Consider the following 12,235-nt stretch of genomic DNA (forward strand, 5'->3'; position numbering starts at 1 on the left):
TAATTCAATCTAGGAGGAATCTTTTTGTGTGAAGTTCATTTCTGATTAGGGCCAATTCTGTTCTTTTCAGGATCCGTTTGGTGGCTGCAGAGTTGGAGTGGAATTTTAGTTGGAAACGTGGGGATTAGATTTTGATCTCGGCAGTTGCGTAGGAATGCAAGGTCGCATAAAATGGAAGCTCTTTGGACTTCAAGTTTTTCATAGGTCCTGGTCAGATGGTGGATTTCCTCCCGTAGAGGTTCAATATTTGTTTTCCAAGGTTTTCGCGGGTGTTTGTATGTAGGTCTTTGGTTGTTCGGGTTTTCTCCCGCGTAAAATTGGAAGTGTCTTGGCGACGTTTCGACGAAGTCCCATTCGTCATCTTCAGGCTGGTGCTTTCAGCTTCGTGCTTCAAGGAGCAATGTGTGGTCTTAGCTGTTTCTTCCTTTCAACTGCCAGTGGGGATATGAACTGATTGGGTGGGAGCTTGGCTGTGTTCTGATTGGGTGGAGGTGTGTTCTGATTGGTTACGGGTGTGGCTGTGCTCTGATTGGCTGGGGGATTGGCTGTGCTCTGATTGGCTGGGGGAGTGTTCTGTTTGGTTATGCTCAGGTTAGTCTGAGTTGCAGGGGGGTTTAAGATTTTGGGCTGCCTTGCTATTTTTTGGCTTCGCGTTTGTGGTCGTGCCTCATCTTCATAGAGGGTGTCAGTTTGCTTCATGTATGGATTGGAGGGGTTTAAAGTGGCTAATTATGCAGCTGTGGTCTGGCTTCTGGTTTGTGGTCGTGCCTCATCATCGGTGTGGCTTTGGGTTTGCTTTTTGCGTGGATGTGTGGTGGTGACATCCTGTGCGGTTTTTGTGAGTGTGGGTCTGGTGTCATTTTTTTGTGTTAGGGAGTCGTTTGTCAATAAGGGCGGGTTTCCAAATGACTGGTAGGCGGGAGGTATCATCTCATTTGTTCATACTGTGTGGGTGTTTTTCTATCTCGATGGCTTCTCTGATTATTCTGTTATTAAAACGTTCACTTTTGGCAATGGTTCTGGTATTTTTAAAGTCAATTTCATGTCCTGTGGCTTTAAGGTGTTGGACCAGGGAAGATGTTGGTTCCTCTTTTTTGACTGAGTTCTTATGTTCTTCAATGCGTGCACTTATTCTTCTGTTAAAAACCGAACTACACACTCTCACCAATGTATTAATATCCAATGGATTCCAAAGAAATAAGATTACAAACCTAATCCAAAAAGAAACCCCCACTAAAATCCAAGACAGAGAGCAAGAAAACGGCAAAGCCCTCCTCCCATACATAAAAGGCACCACAGACAGAATCAGCAAGATCCTCCATAAACAAATCAAAACAGCATTCTGCACAAACAGAAAAATATCCACCATCCTTAGAAACCACAAAGATAAAATTGACTTAGAAAATCAAGGAGTATATGAAATCCCATGCACTGCTTGTCCCAACACATACATCGGACAAACCAACAGAAGACATCCATACATCCACGCAAAAAGCAAACCCAAACCCACACCGATGATGAGGCACGACCACAAACCAGAAGCCAGACCACAGCTGCATCATTAGCCACTTTAAACCCCTCCAATCCATACATGAAGCAAACTGACACCCACCATGAAGATGAGGTACGACCACGAACGTGAAGCCAAAAAATAGCAAGGCAGCCCACCATCTTAAACCCCCCTGCAACTCAGACTAACCTGAGCACAACAAAGCCCCCACCGAAACAGAACACTCCCCCAGCCAATCAGAGCACAGCCAACCCCCCAGCCAATCAGAGCACAGCCAACCCCCCAGCCAATCAGAGCACAGCCAAGCCCCTAAACAATCAGAACACACCTCCACCCAATCAGAACACAGCCAAGCTCCCACCCAATCAGTTCATACCCCCATTGGCAGTTAAAAGGAAGAAACAGCTAAGACCACACATTGCTCCTCGAAGCACGAAGCTGAAAACACCAGCCTGACGATGATGAATGGGACTTCGTCGAAACGTCACCAAGACACTTCCAATTTTACGTGGGAGAAAACCCGAATAACCAAAGACCTACATGCAAACACCCGCGAAAACCTCAGAAAACAAATATATATATTATAGGTACAGTTTTTCTAAACTATGCCTCCTGCTCATTTTGAATGTGTGCTTATTTTTTGGGCTTATTTTTGCACTGGGTGAGCTGTAATCTCTAACAGACACTATTCATCCTCTTCATGACCTGTTTTCTTTGTTACCTTCTGGGAGGAGGCTTCATGGTATCCGATGCAGAACATCTAGATTCAGTTACATAGTATCATCCTTGTGAACTCTCAAGTTTCCTCTTTCCACTATGTATTGAATAGAATAGAGCTGGAAGGGAACTTGGAGGTCTTCTAGTCCAGCCCCCTGCTCAAGCAGGAGGACCTATACAATCTCAGACAGGTGATGGTCCAGTCTCTTTTTAAAAACTTCCAGTGATGGAGCACCCACAATTTCTGGGGGTAAGCTGTTCCACTGGTTGATTGTCCTCACTGTCAGGAAGTTTCTCCTTAATTCCAGGTTGCTTTTCTCTTTGATCAGCTTCCAACCATTGTTTCTTGCCTTCCTTCTGGTGCTCTGGTGAACAACCTGACCTGGTCTTCTTTGTGGCAGCCCCTTAGATATTGGAACACTGCTATCACATCTCTCCTACTTCTTCTTTTCTTTAGACTAGCCATACTCAAGTCCTGCAGCCATTCTCTGTACATTTTGGTCTCCAGGCCTTTGATCATCTTAGCTGTTCTTCTCTGAATTTTTTCCAGACTCTCATCTTTTTTGTGACCAAAATTGGCTGCAGTATTGGAGGTGTGGTCTTTATAAAGTGGTACTAGTACTTCGCATGATCTTGATTCTATGCCTCTGTTTATACAACCCAGGATTGTATTAGCTTTTTTGGTTGCTGCTGCACACTGCTGGCTCATAGTTAAGTAATCGTTCACCAGGATTCCTTGGTCCCTCTCACAGTTACTGCCTCCAAGCCAGGTCTCGCCCAATCTATATTTGTTCCTTTGGTTTTTCTTGTCTAAGTGTAAGACTTTGCTTTTCTCCACATTGAAACTCATTTTGTTGGATAGAGCCCATTGTTCAAGTTTGTCAAGATCTTTTTGGATCCTGAGTTTGTTTTCTGGGGTATTGGCTATTCCTGCCAGTTTGATGCCATCTGTGAATTTGATGAGTTCCCCTTCAATTCCCTCATCTAAGTCGTTTATGAAGATATTGAAGAGTACTGGGCCTAGGACGGAACCTTGTGGTACTCCACAAATGGACAGTGATTAATATATATATGTATGGATGTAGGTATATATATGTATGTATATAGCATGTGCATATGCATGTTATGTATATGTATGGGTATACTTTCTTTTGAGAGCAAGCAACAGAATTTCATTTTTAATGTGTTCCAGTGTACTCACAGTAAAAAAATGACAATAAAGGTTATCTTAATCTTAAATTATGGAGAAATAAATTATCAAACAATATGTATTATCTTATAAATATGGATATGAGCCTTGTTGGATTAAGTGACATATAAATTGTAGAGAACAAAAAAGTAGAATCCCATATTATAGTCTTATTCCATGTAGGAGCTACTGCTGTAGACACTGAAAACCGCAATATGAAGAACATTCTTATATCATTCTTATGAGAAATATAAAGGAAGGAAGGAAGGAAGCTTAGCTGCTTTAATAAGAGGACCATATTTGGTAGCTAATAAAAGGTAATTATTTTAAGATCAATTCCATTCTGAACTGCTGGACAATTAGCGACTGCAAGATTATCTGACATAGTCTATATGATATGAATAATCAAATTATTACTAAATATGACTAACACCTTGAACACATGCTTAGTGAGATAATTAAGCACAGATTGAACTGCATGTTTATTTATTCTAATATCCAATCAGATGTTCCTAAAACAATATTCCAAAATGGAGATTCTACATGTAATGAAAAAATGTAAAAACGTGCATTTTTCTAGTCTCATGCATTTTCTACATTTCAATATTTCCTTTTAGAATGGTGCATTCCAGTTGTTTCTATGGAATGTTATTTTGATAAAATAAATAGTAATACCCTTATAAAATGTTGAAGGTGCAGTATGCATGATAGATGAGATTTCAAAAGGGTTTTCTGAATATCCTTCATCCAACAAAGCAGCAAAAAAGAAAACAAAGAGGAAAAATATTGATACGGTAAATATGTTTTAAACAACACTTTGCCATCTACTTTCTGCCCTTTAAGTAAACAGAACACATAAATACATAAATTTCCATAAAGTATAACAACAGAATAATAAATAACAAAATGAAAACAGGAATTCATTTTATAAACTTTTTAAAAAGACAACCTCTAGTTATCTTCTAGCACTTCAAAGACTACTGCATGAAATCTTCTGCTTCTCCTAGATAAAAAATTCATAAGCGAGTCCCTTAAAGACTTATTAGAAAAAGAATTTGTAGTATCTTAGGTAGAAGTGATTACCAAATAACAATAGAACTGTTGACTTACAACAATTTGTTTAGTGACTGTTCAAAGTTACAACGGCACTGAAAAAAGTGACTTGTTATCATTTTTCACTTACGAAAGTTGCAGCATCTCCATAGTCATGTGATCAAAATTCAGATGCTTGGCAACTGACTCATATTTATGATGGTTGCAGTGTCCTGGGATCATGTGATCACCTTTTATCACCTTCTTACAAGCAAAGTCAATGGGAAAGCCAGATTCATTTAACAACCGTATTACTAATTTAATAACTGCAGGCATTCACTCAAAAACTGTGACAAGAAAAGTGTAAAATGGGAAAAAAATCACTTAACAAGTGTTTCGCTTAGCAATAGAAATTTGGTGCTCAATTGTAGATATAAGTTGAGGACTACCTATACTGCTACACTTGAATTACACTTAATTACTGAGACAGCTGAGGATGGCCCTAGAAAAGCAAATACTTAGAATCTGAAAATGTATTTAGAAAGCATAACAAGTTTCTCCCCAACTGTACCTATGTGACTGGGAAAATGTTGAAAATGTTCTCTTTTGTTTCTGAAAGTATTCCTTTAATATAACTTTGAAATATAACTTGCTTTTTCAGTGATTAAATACAAAATATCTACAATAATAAAATTAAATTCTACTGAAAAATGCTGTAAAAGTAGATGCATATAATTAACTTATTCAATTCAATCATCTTGAATTGTTGATAAAAATAATAAAGGTGGGAATAAAAAAACCTAAAAAAAGATTTTATTAGCCAATAAAACAGCTGCCCTGTTGTCTAATAGCATTCTGAACGAAATTGACTTTTGGTCTTTGGGAATCTGCAACATCTACGGGAATAGAGTGGGAGAAAAATTACCGAACAGCTTAGTACAAGCAACATGAAAAAGAAATAAAATAATTTATTCATGGTTTATTGTTTCTATTTTTCCCATCATCTTTATTTCACTGGCTCCAGTTCTTGTACTATAGGGATATTGCAATTCTTTGGTAAACATTATAACTTAATTCTGATTTTGACAATTATTTTAGAAATTTTAAAACGTATTGCTTTGTTTATTGTATAATAGTATATTAGAAAGAGAAGAAATTTTGAAGAAATTTTGAATGAATTATAGGTGCCATGAAATGTTGGGATTGCTTTCTTATTTTCAATTATTAAACTATATATCCACAACACTTAATTCCAATGAAATAATTAATACTGGATAAACAGGTAAAATGATATTGATATGGTTTAGAAAACATTTTCTAGCTACAAGGTAGCAACATAATGCTTGACCGCTCCACAGAAATTTAGCATCCAGTTTTAAACTCTAAAGTGGAATAAGTCAGGTATATAGGAATATTTGAGCAATGAAGCTAGAAAAGTATATTGGAAACCACTGAAGATGATAGAAATATACAAAGCAATTGGAACATTTTTAGGTTTCCTTTCTAGCAAACATTTTATTTATACACATATTCCTTTCCTCTTTTCCTGTACCTATCTATTTTTTCCCTGAATCTGCTCTGAAATATAATTAAGAACTATTTTTGGGTCTACAGAAAGAGCTAGAAGAAACAAATTTCCATCCATGGAAAAGATTAACTGAATAGGTTCAATGTTTTCTTTTGTTACATTATTATTTAAAAGAGAAGAATAAAATACTATCAACTATTACCTGGAATGAAAAAAATGAAATAATATTCAGCAAGGCATTACCCTACTTTTTATTGGTAATTACATCTTAGTGAAATATTTTAACAAATAAACTTCAATATGTATCACATTCATTAATGAAACAGTAAGAAAAATTATATTAAATTACTGAGCAGCTTAGTTTTCTTTGGAACAACAATGTGTTCTACAAGTAACAATCCTACATCAGTGTTTTATTGGTACAGTATGCTGAGGTCAATAATAGACACAAGGATACGTGGTCCACTGATAAAGAGTGCTACTGAATTAAAACTTCCAGCACCCTTGTTCAACAATATGAATTACAGGTCAACAACCCTGGAAGGCCACGTATTTACTATCCTTTCCTTACATAAATAAGAAAACACTGCTTGTAGCAACTGCCCTCCTTGGTTAATCTGCAAGTTCCATAATCTTAGAAACAAATAGCCCATCCCAGCCTATCCAAGCAGTGTAACTAGAGCAAAGGGAAACAAAACAGTTATTGTCACTTAGTCCTTTCCAGTAAACTGAAATTGTTTTGTTCAGCATACACAAAAGATAGGTGATATTACATACATGAGGGAAAAACTATTTGATCCCCTGCTGATTTTGTACGTTTGCCCACTGATAAAGAAATGATCAGTCTATAATTTTAATGGTAGGTTTATTTTAACAGTGAGACAGAATAACAACAACAAAATCCAGAAAAATGCATTTCAAAAAAGTTATAAATTGATTTGTATTTTAATGAGTGAAATAAGTATTTGACTCTTTGCAAAACATGACTTAGTATTTGGTGGCAAAACCCTTGTTAGCAATCACAGAGGTCAGAGATTTCTTGTAGTTGGCACACATCTCAGGAGGGATTTTGTCCCATTCCTTCTTTACAGATCATCTCCAAGTCATTAAGGTTTCGAGGCTGACGTTTGGCAGCTCAAATGTTCAGCTCCCTACACAGTTTTTCTATGGGATTAAGGTCTGGAGGCTGGCTAGGCCACTCCAGGACCTTAATGTGCTTCTTGAGCCACTCCTTTATTCCTTTGGCCATGTGTTTTGGGTCACTGCCATGCTGGAATGCCCATCCACGACCCATTTTCAATGCCCTGGCTGAGGGAAGGAGGTTCTCACCCAAGATTTGATGGTACATGATCCCGTCCATCATCCCTTTGATGTGGTGAAGTTGTCCTGTCCCCTTAGCAAAAAGATACCCCCAAAGCATAATGTTTCCACCTCCATGTTTGATGGTGGGGATGGTGTTCTTGGGGCCATAGGCAGCATTCCTCCTCCTCCAAACACGGCAAGTTGAGCTGATGCCAAAGAGCTCAATTTTGGACTCACCTGACCACAACACTTTCACCCAATTCTCCTCTGAATCATTCAGATATTCATTGGCAAACTTCAGACAGGCCTGTACATGTGCTTTCTTGAGCAGGGGGACCTTGCAGGTGCTGCAGGATTTCAATCCTTCACAGTATAGTGTGCTACCAATTGTTTTCTTGGTGACTATGGTCTCAGCTGCCTTGAGATCATTGACAAGATCCTCCTGTGTAGTTCTGGGCTGATTCCTCACCGTTCTCATGATCACTGAAACTCCATGAGATGAGATCTTGCATGGAGTTTCAGACCGGGGGAGATTGGATGTCAGAATCCAACTATATTTCATCTTTAATTATCAAATATAGAAACTCCCAATTCTGCCTTCTCTGGATTCTGCCATAAGAGGGAGAGAAGGGGGAGAACAAAGGGGCTTTATGGCCCTCACTTCCTTCAGTAGACTTCTAGGGAGCTGAATGCTGAATGTGTGTTTATTGTAACCTCAAAGCGTTAGCCCCAAAGAACATCACCATAACAAAGAAGGGTATTTGCCTTTCATGTAGTTATCTGAAGTCTCCATCCAGACGGAAGAAAGCATCAAAGGGGTGGAATTGTGATGCCTGAAACTATCACTGGAAGGGGGGTTGATTGGGTGGGACTATTGGGGAACCCCTTAAAACCTTGAATGGGAGGGCTTGGACCCCAAGTCCTGTCTAGCACGCCTGCAACCACTTCTTCTTAATAAAGGATTCCTGTTGGAAGAATTATTCCAAGAGTTCTGTCTTAAGATGCAAAGTGGGGTGGGTCCTTACATTAGACAGGACTTGCAAAATTAATCCACCTGGAAAGGAGACCCTTGCCGGGGGATTTTGCAAAAATTTACCATGTCAGACAATGGAGCAAGAGAGGGGGGAAAACTCCCTGGATAGAAAGCCGCTGACCCAGTTGGAACCTTGCCAGATGTTGGGATCCGAGAGGTCAGATTCCTCGGGAGAAAAAGTGGTGGAGACACGGGACCACAAGCCTCGCTGGTCGATGGGCGTTGGAAAGAAAAGTGAGTGGGGAAAGGAATCAAGAAAGGTGACCCTGAGACGGGGGAACAAGCAACCAGAATGGAAGCAGGAGATGGAGAAATCCCTGCACGCAAGTGAAGAGGGAGGAAGCTGGGCACCGTACTCAGACTGGATCCTAGAGAAAGCTATTGACCTGATGAAGAGAACTCTCAGCTTCCTAGGAGAGGAGAATACTGAGCCCTACGGCCGCCCCAGTTCCTGGAGCCGCCAAGGGAGAGACACCGAGGGGGACATGGAACCTGCAACCCCAGGGACATCTACTGATCCAGGAGCCCCCACCCCCTACCGGACCACAGATGGCAATCTGGACGGAAGACACTACCACCCACAACGGAGGCACCGATCCATTCCAAGACGTCCACCGTTGGAGGTGAAATTCAAAGGGGAGCCAACACACTTGGGGTTTTTCCTAACCCAAGTCCGCAGCTACATGGAGGAATATGAGCAGGACATTCCCAGCGACAAAGCCCGCATCCGGATCGTGCAATCTGCCCTGGATGGACCAGCTGCAGATTGGGTGGTGAACTTGCATGACTCCAATGCCCCAGAACTCAGTAACTTCAACCGTTTCATGTCCTCTTTGAGAAGACGATTTGAAGACCCCTGGCTGATCGCAAAGCCCGTGAAAGGATAAAAACGATGAGGCAAGGCAAACGCCCAGTGGCTGACTATACACAAGAATTCCGGGCCATTGCCAGCAAACTGAATTGGCCAGAAGACATCCTCCTTGGCCATTTCAAAGACGGACTAAACTATGATCTATATGATGCTTGCCTGCCCCGAGGGGACCCACATCAACTTGAGGAATGGTACGTCTTGGCAGAGGAAGCAGAGATCGACATATTTAAGAGGCACCGCCGAGGAAAACAATGGAGCCGCCCCCCGCCTGAGCTGACACACCAACCGGTGAAATCATTGGATACAACCAAGAAGCAAATGGGGTGTTTCAAGTGCGGAAGAGAAGGGCATCGAGCTGTAGAATGCCGCTCAAAGGCCCCCCAGCACAACCCAGACAGATCCCCAATCAACAAACCCGGAAAATTTTCAGCTAAGCCAAAAGAAACGGCCATGAGAATGAAGGAAATTGCAGAAACCCCCACCTCTGCTCACCAAGGGGAAAGAACTCCAGCATACACCACAGGGCCGGTGGATGCCTCAGATGACAGCTCGGAGGGCGAACCCCTGGTAAGTGGATGCATCACACCCATCTTCAAAACAGTGACTATATTAATCCCCCCCCATGCCCGAAGCTGTGAAGGTGAAAGCCTTAATAGACTCTGGCTGCACCCGCTGCCTCATTAGCCCAACACTAGTGGGGAATCTGGGCATCCCATCCAGGAGACTGGAACAACCAATCTCATTTGGCCAGCTAGATGGATCCATAGCAGGGGGGGTGCCAGCTACCCTAGCCACTCTGCCAATACACCTCTCCCTGGGCAACCATGAAGAGGACTTAACGTTTGTGGTGACCCCAGGTATGGAATGCCCAATGATTCTAGGGATGGAATGGTTGAAAAAATGGAACCCCTGGGTAAATTGGAGGACGACAGAAATCAAATTCCCGAAGGGGGACCCTATGGACTTAAAACCCCAAGGGAGGCTACCAGAATCAAGAATAGAAAAAGCATCCATAGGAGAGGAAAAAAGATTAACAGAAATACCAGAGGAATATAGGGACCTTGCTGAAGTCTTCAGTGAGGAGAGGGCGAATGAGCTTCCCCCCCACCGACCCACAGACTGTACCATTGAATTCAAGCCTGGGGCAAAACTCCCGAAGCCCAGATTATACTCCATGAGCCCAAAGGAGAAGGAGGAAATGGAAAGATTTATAAAAAAAAACCTAGAGAGAGGTTTCATTGAGCCAGCCAAGCCTAAAGTGGCTGCCCCGGTCCTTTTTAGAGAGAAGAAGGATGGCTCTTTACGTTTATGCGTGGATTATAGGGCCCTGAATACAATCAGTGAAAGCAACCTATACCCGCTGCCCCTCATGAAAGACATGCTGTCACACCTATCGAAAGGGAAATTTTTTTCTAAACTAGACCTAAGGGAAGCTTACTATCGCGTGAGAATTAAGGAAGGGGACGAATGGAAGACTGCATTTAACTGCCCCATGGGGTGCTATCAATTCAAAGTCTTGCCATTTGGATTACAAGGGGGCCCTGCAGTCTTTATGCAATTAATCAATGACGTTCTAAGGGAGCACCTGTTTAAGGGGGTCCTTGTTTACTTGGACGACATTCTTATCTTTACCGAAACAAAAGAAGAACACGTCAAACTTGTCAGAGCGGTTTTAAAGAAGCTGCGAGCCGCTCACCTATATGCCAAACTCTCAAAATGCGAATTCCACCAGGAAAGGATAGACTACCTAGGCTATCGCATATCCCCACAGGGCATTGAAATGGACCCAGAGAAGGTCAAAGCAGTATTAGATTGGGCACCACCCCGCACAAGAAAGCAACTACAAAGTTTCCTGGGCTTTGCAAACTTTTACCGCCAATTCATCCCCTCATTTGCCCAGATAGCCTTGCCCCTCACTAACTTACTAAAAACGAAGGGAGCATCCTCAGTAAAACCTAGCCAGCCACTAACATGGACAATGGAGTGCCAAGCAGCGTTTGAGAGACTAAAGAGACTTTTTTCTGCCGAACCAGTACTAAGGCACCCAGATATGGACAAGCCCTTCATAATACAGGCAGATGCAAGTGATGTGGCAGTGGGGGCTGTGCTATTACAAGAAAATGATGATGCAGTATTGCAACCCTGTGCATATACATCCAAGAAACTCACGGAAACAGAACAGCGCTGGCCCGTATGGGAGAAGGAGGCTTATGGGATACGTTGGGCATTACTCACGTGGTGACAGTTCCTGGAAGGCAACAAAATCCCCTTCCAGGTGTGGACCGATCACAAAAATTTAGAAGCCCTGAAAACGTCCAGGAAACTCAATCCCAAACAAGCCCGCTGGTCTCAGCATTTTCACCAATTCAAGTTTAAGCTCAAACATTTATCAGGGAGAAAGAACTTCCTGGCAGATGCTCTATCTCGCATGCCTCAATATAACAGCGCACGAATCACAGACTCTAGACCAATAATGGCAGAGTCACAACTGGCAGCACCAGTAACCACAAGAACCCAAGCCAAATTAAAACCACAACTGGACAGCCAAACTGGAATTGAATTCAGAAGAAGTTTGGAAACAGATGAATGGTTCCAGAAAAACAAAAATGTGTGCACAATGAGAGACGGGTTGCCTTGGGTAGGGGAAAAGTTATATATACCAATAACTCAAAGAGTAACTTTCATGCACCTTTGCCATGACACAAAATCAGCAGGGCATTTTGGATTTGTAAAAACTTTACATTTAATTAAACGGCATTTTGGTGGCCATGAAAAAGGACATTGAAAGTTATATAGCCAGTTGTCCAAAATGTGCCACGGCAAAGAGGTTGCAAGGGAAAGTGCCAGGACTATTGCAAACAGTGGCAAGTCCCTCAGCCCCCTGGAGAGAAATAGCCATGGATTTTATAGTGGAATTGCCAGAAAGCAATGGGAATACTGTGGTCTGGACGGTCACGGACTTGTTTTCCAAACAGGTGCATTTTATCCCTTGCCAAAAGATTCCCACTGCAAAAGCCTTAGCAAAACTTTTCATCCAACACATTTACAGATTG

General features: G+C 41.7%; 1 protein-coding gene across 7 annotated transcripts in view; it reads right to left on the reverse strand.

The window, feature by feature from the left end:
* Nucleotides 1-3,467: 3,467 nt before the first annotated feature.
* Nucleotides 3,468-12,235, reverse strand: part of NRCAM (neuronal cell adhesion molecule) — a 96,617-nt gene continuing 87,849 nt past the window's right edge. For 2 of the 7 annotated variants that reach the window (XM_039343467.1, XM_039343465.1), the window contains one exon: nt 3,562-4,157. In XM_039343467.1, the coding sequence (XP_039199401.1) occupies nt 4,030-4,157 (128 nt within the window). In that variant the 3' untranslated portion in view covers nt 3,562-4,029. Of the gene's footprint in view, nt 4,158-12,235 lie in introns of all 7 variants that reach the window. The other 5 variants (XM_039343469.1, XM_039343468.1, XM_039343473.1 and 2 more) reach the window with 4 other exon arrangements.

Source organism: Crotalus tigris, unplaced genomic scaffold (genome assembly GCF_016545835.1).
Source record: "Crotalus tigris isolate CLP2741 ecotype Arizona unplaced genomic scaffold, ASM1654583v1 scf7180000017855.1216408, whole genome shotgun sequence".
NCBI lineage: Eukaryota > Metazoa > Chordata > Lepidosauria > Squamata > Viperidae > Crotalus > Crotalus tigris.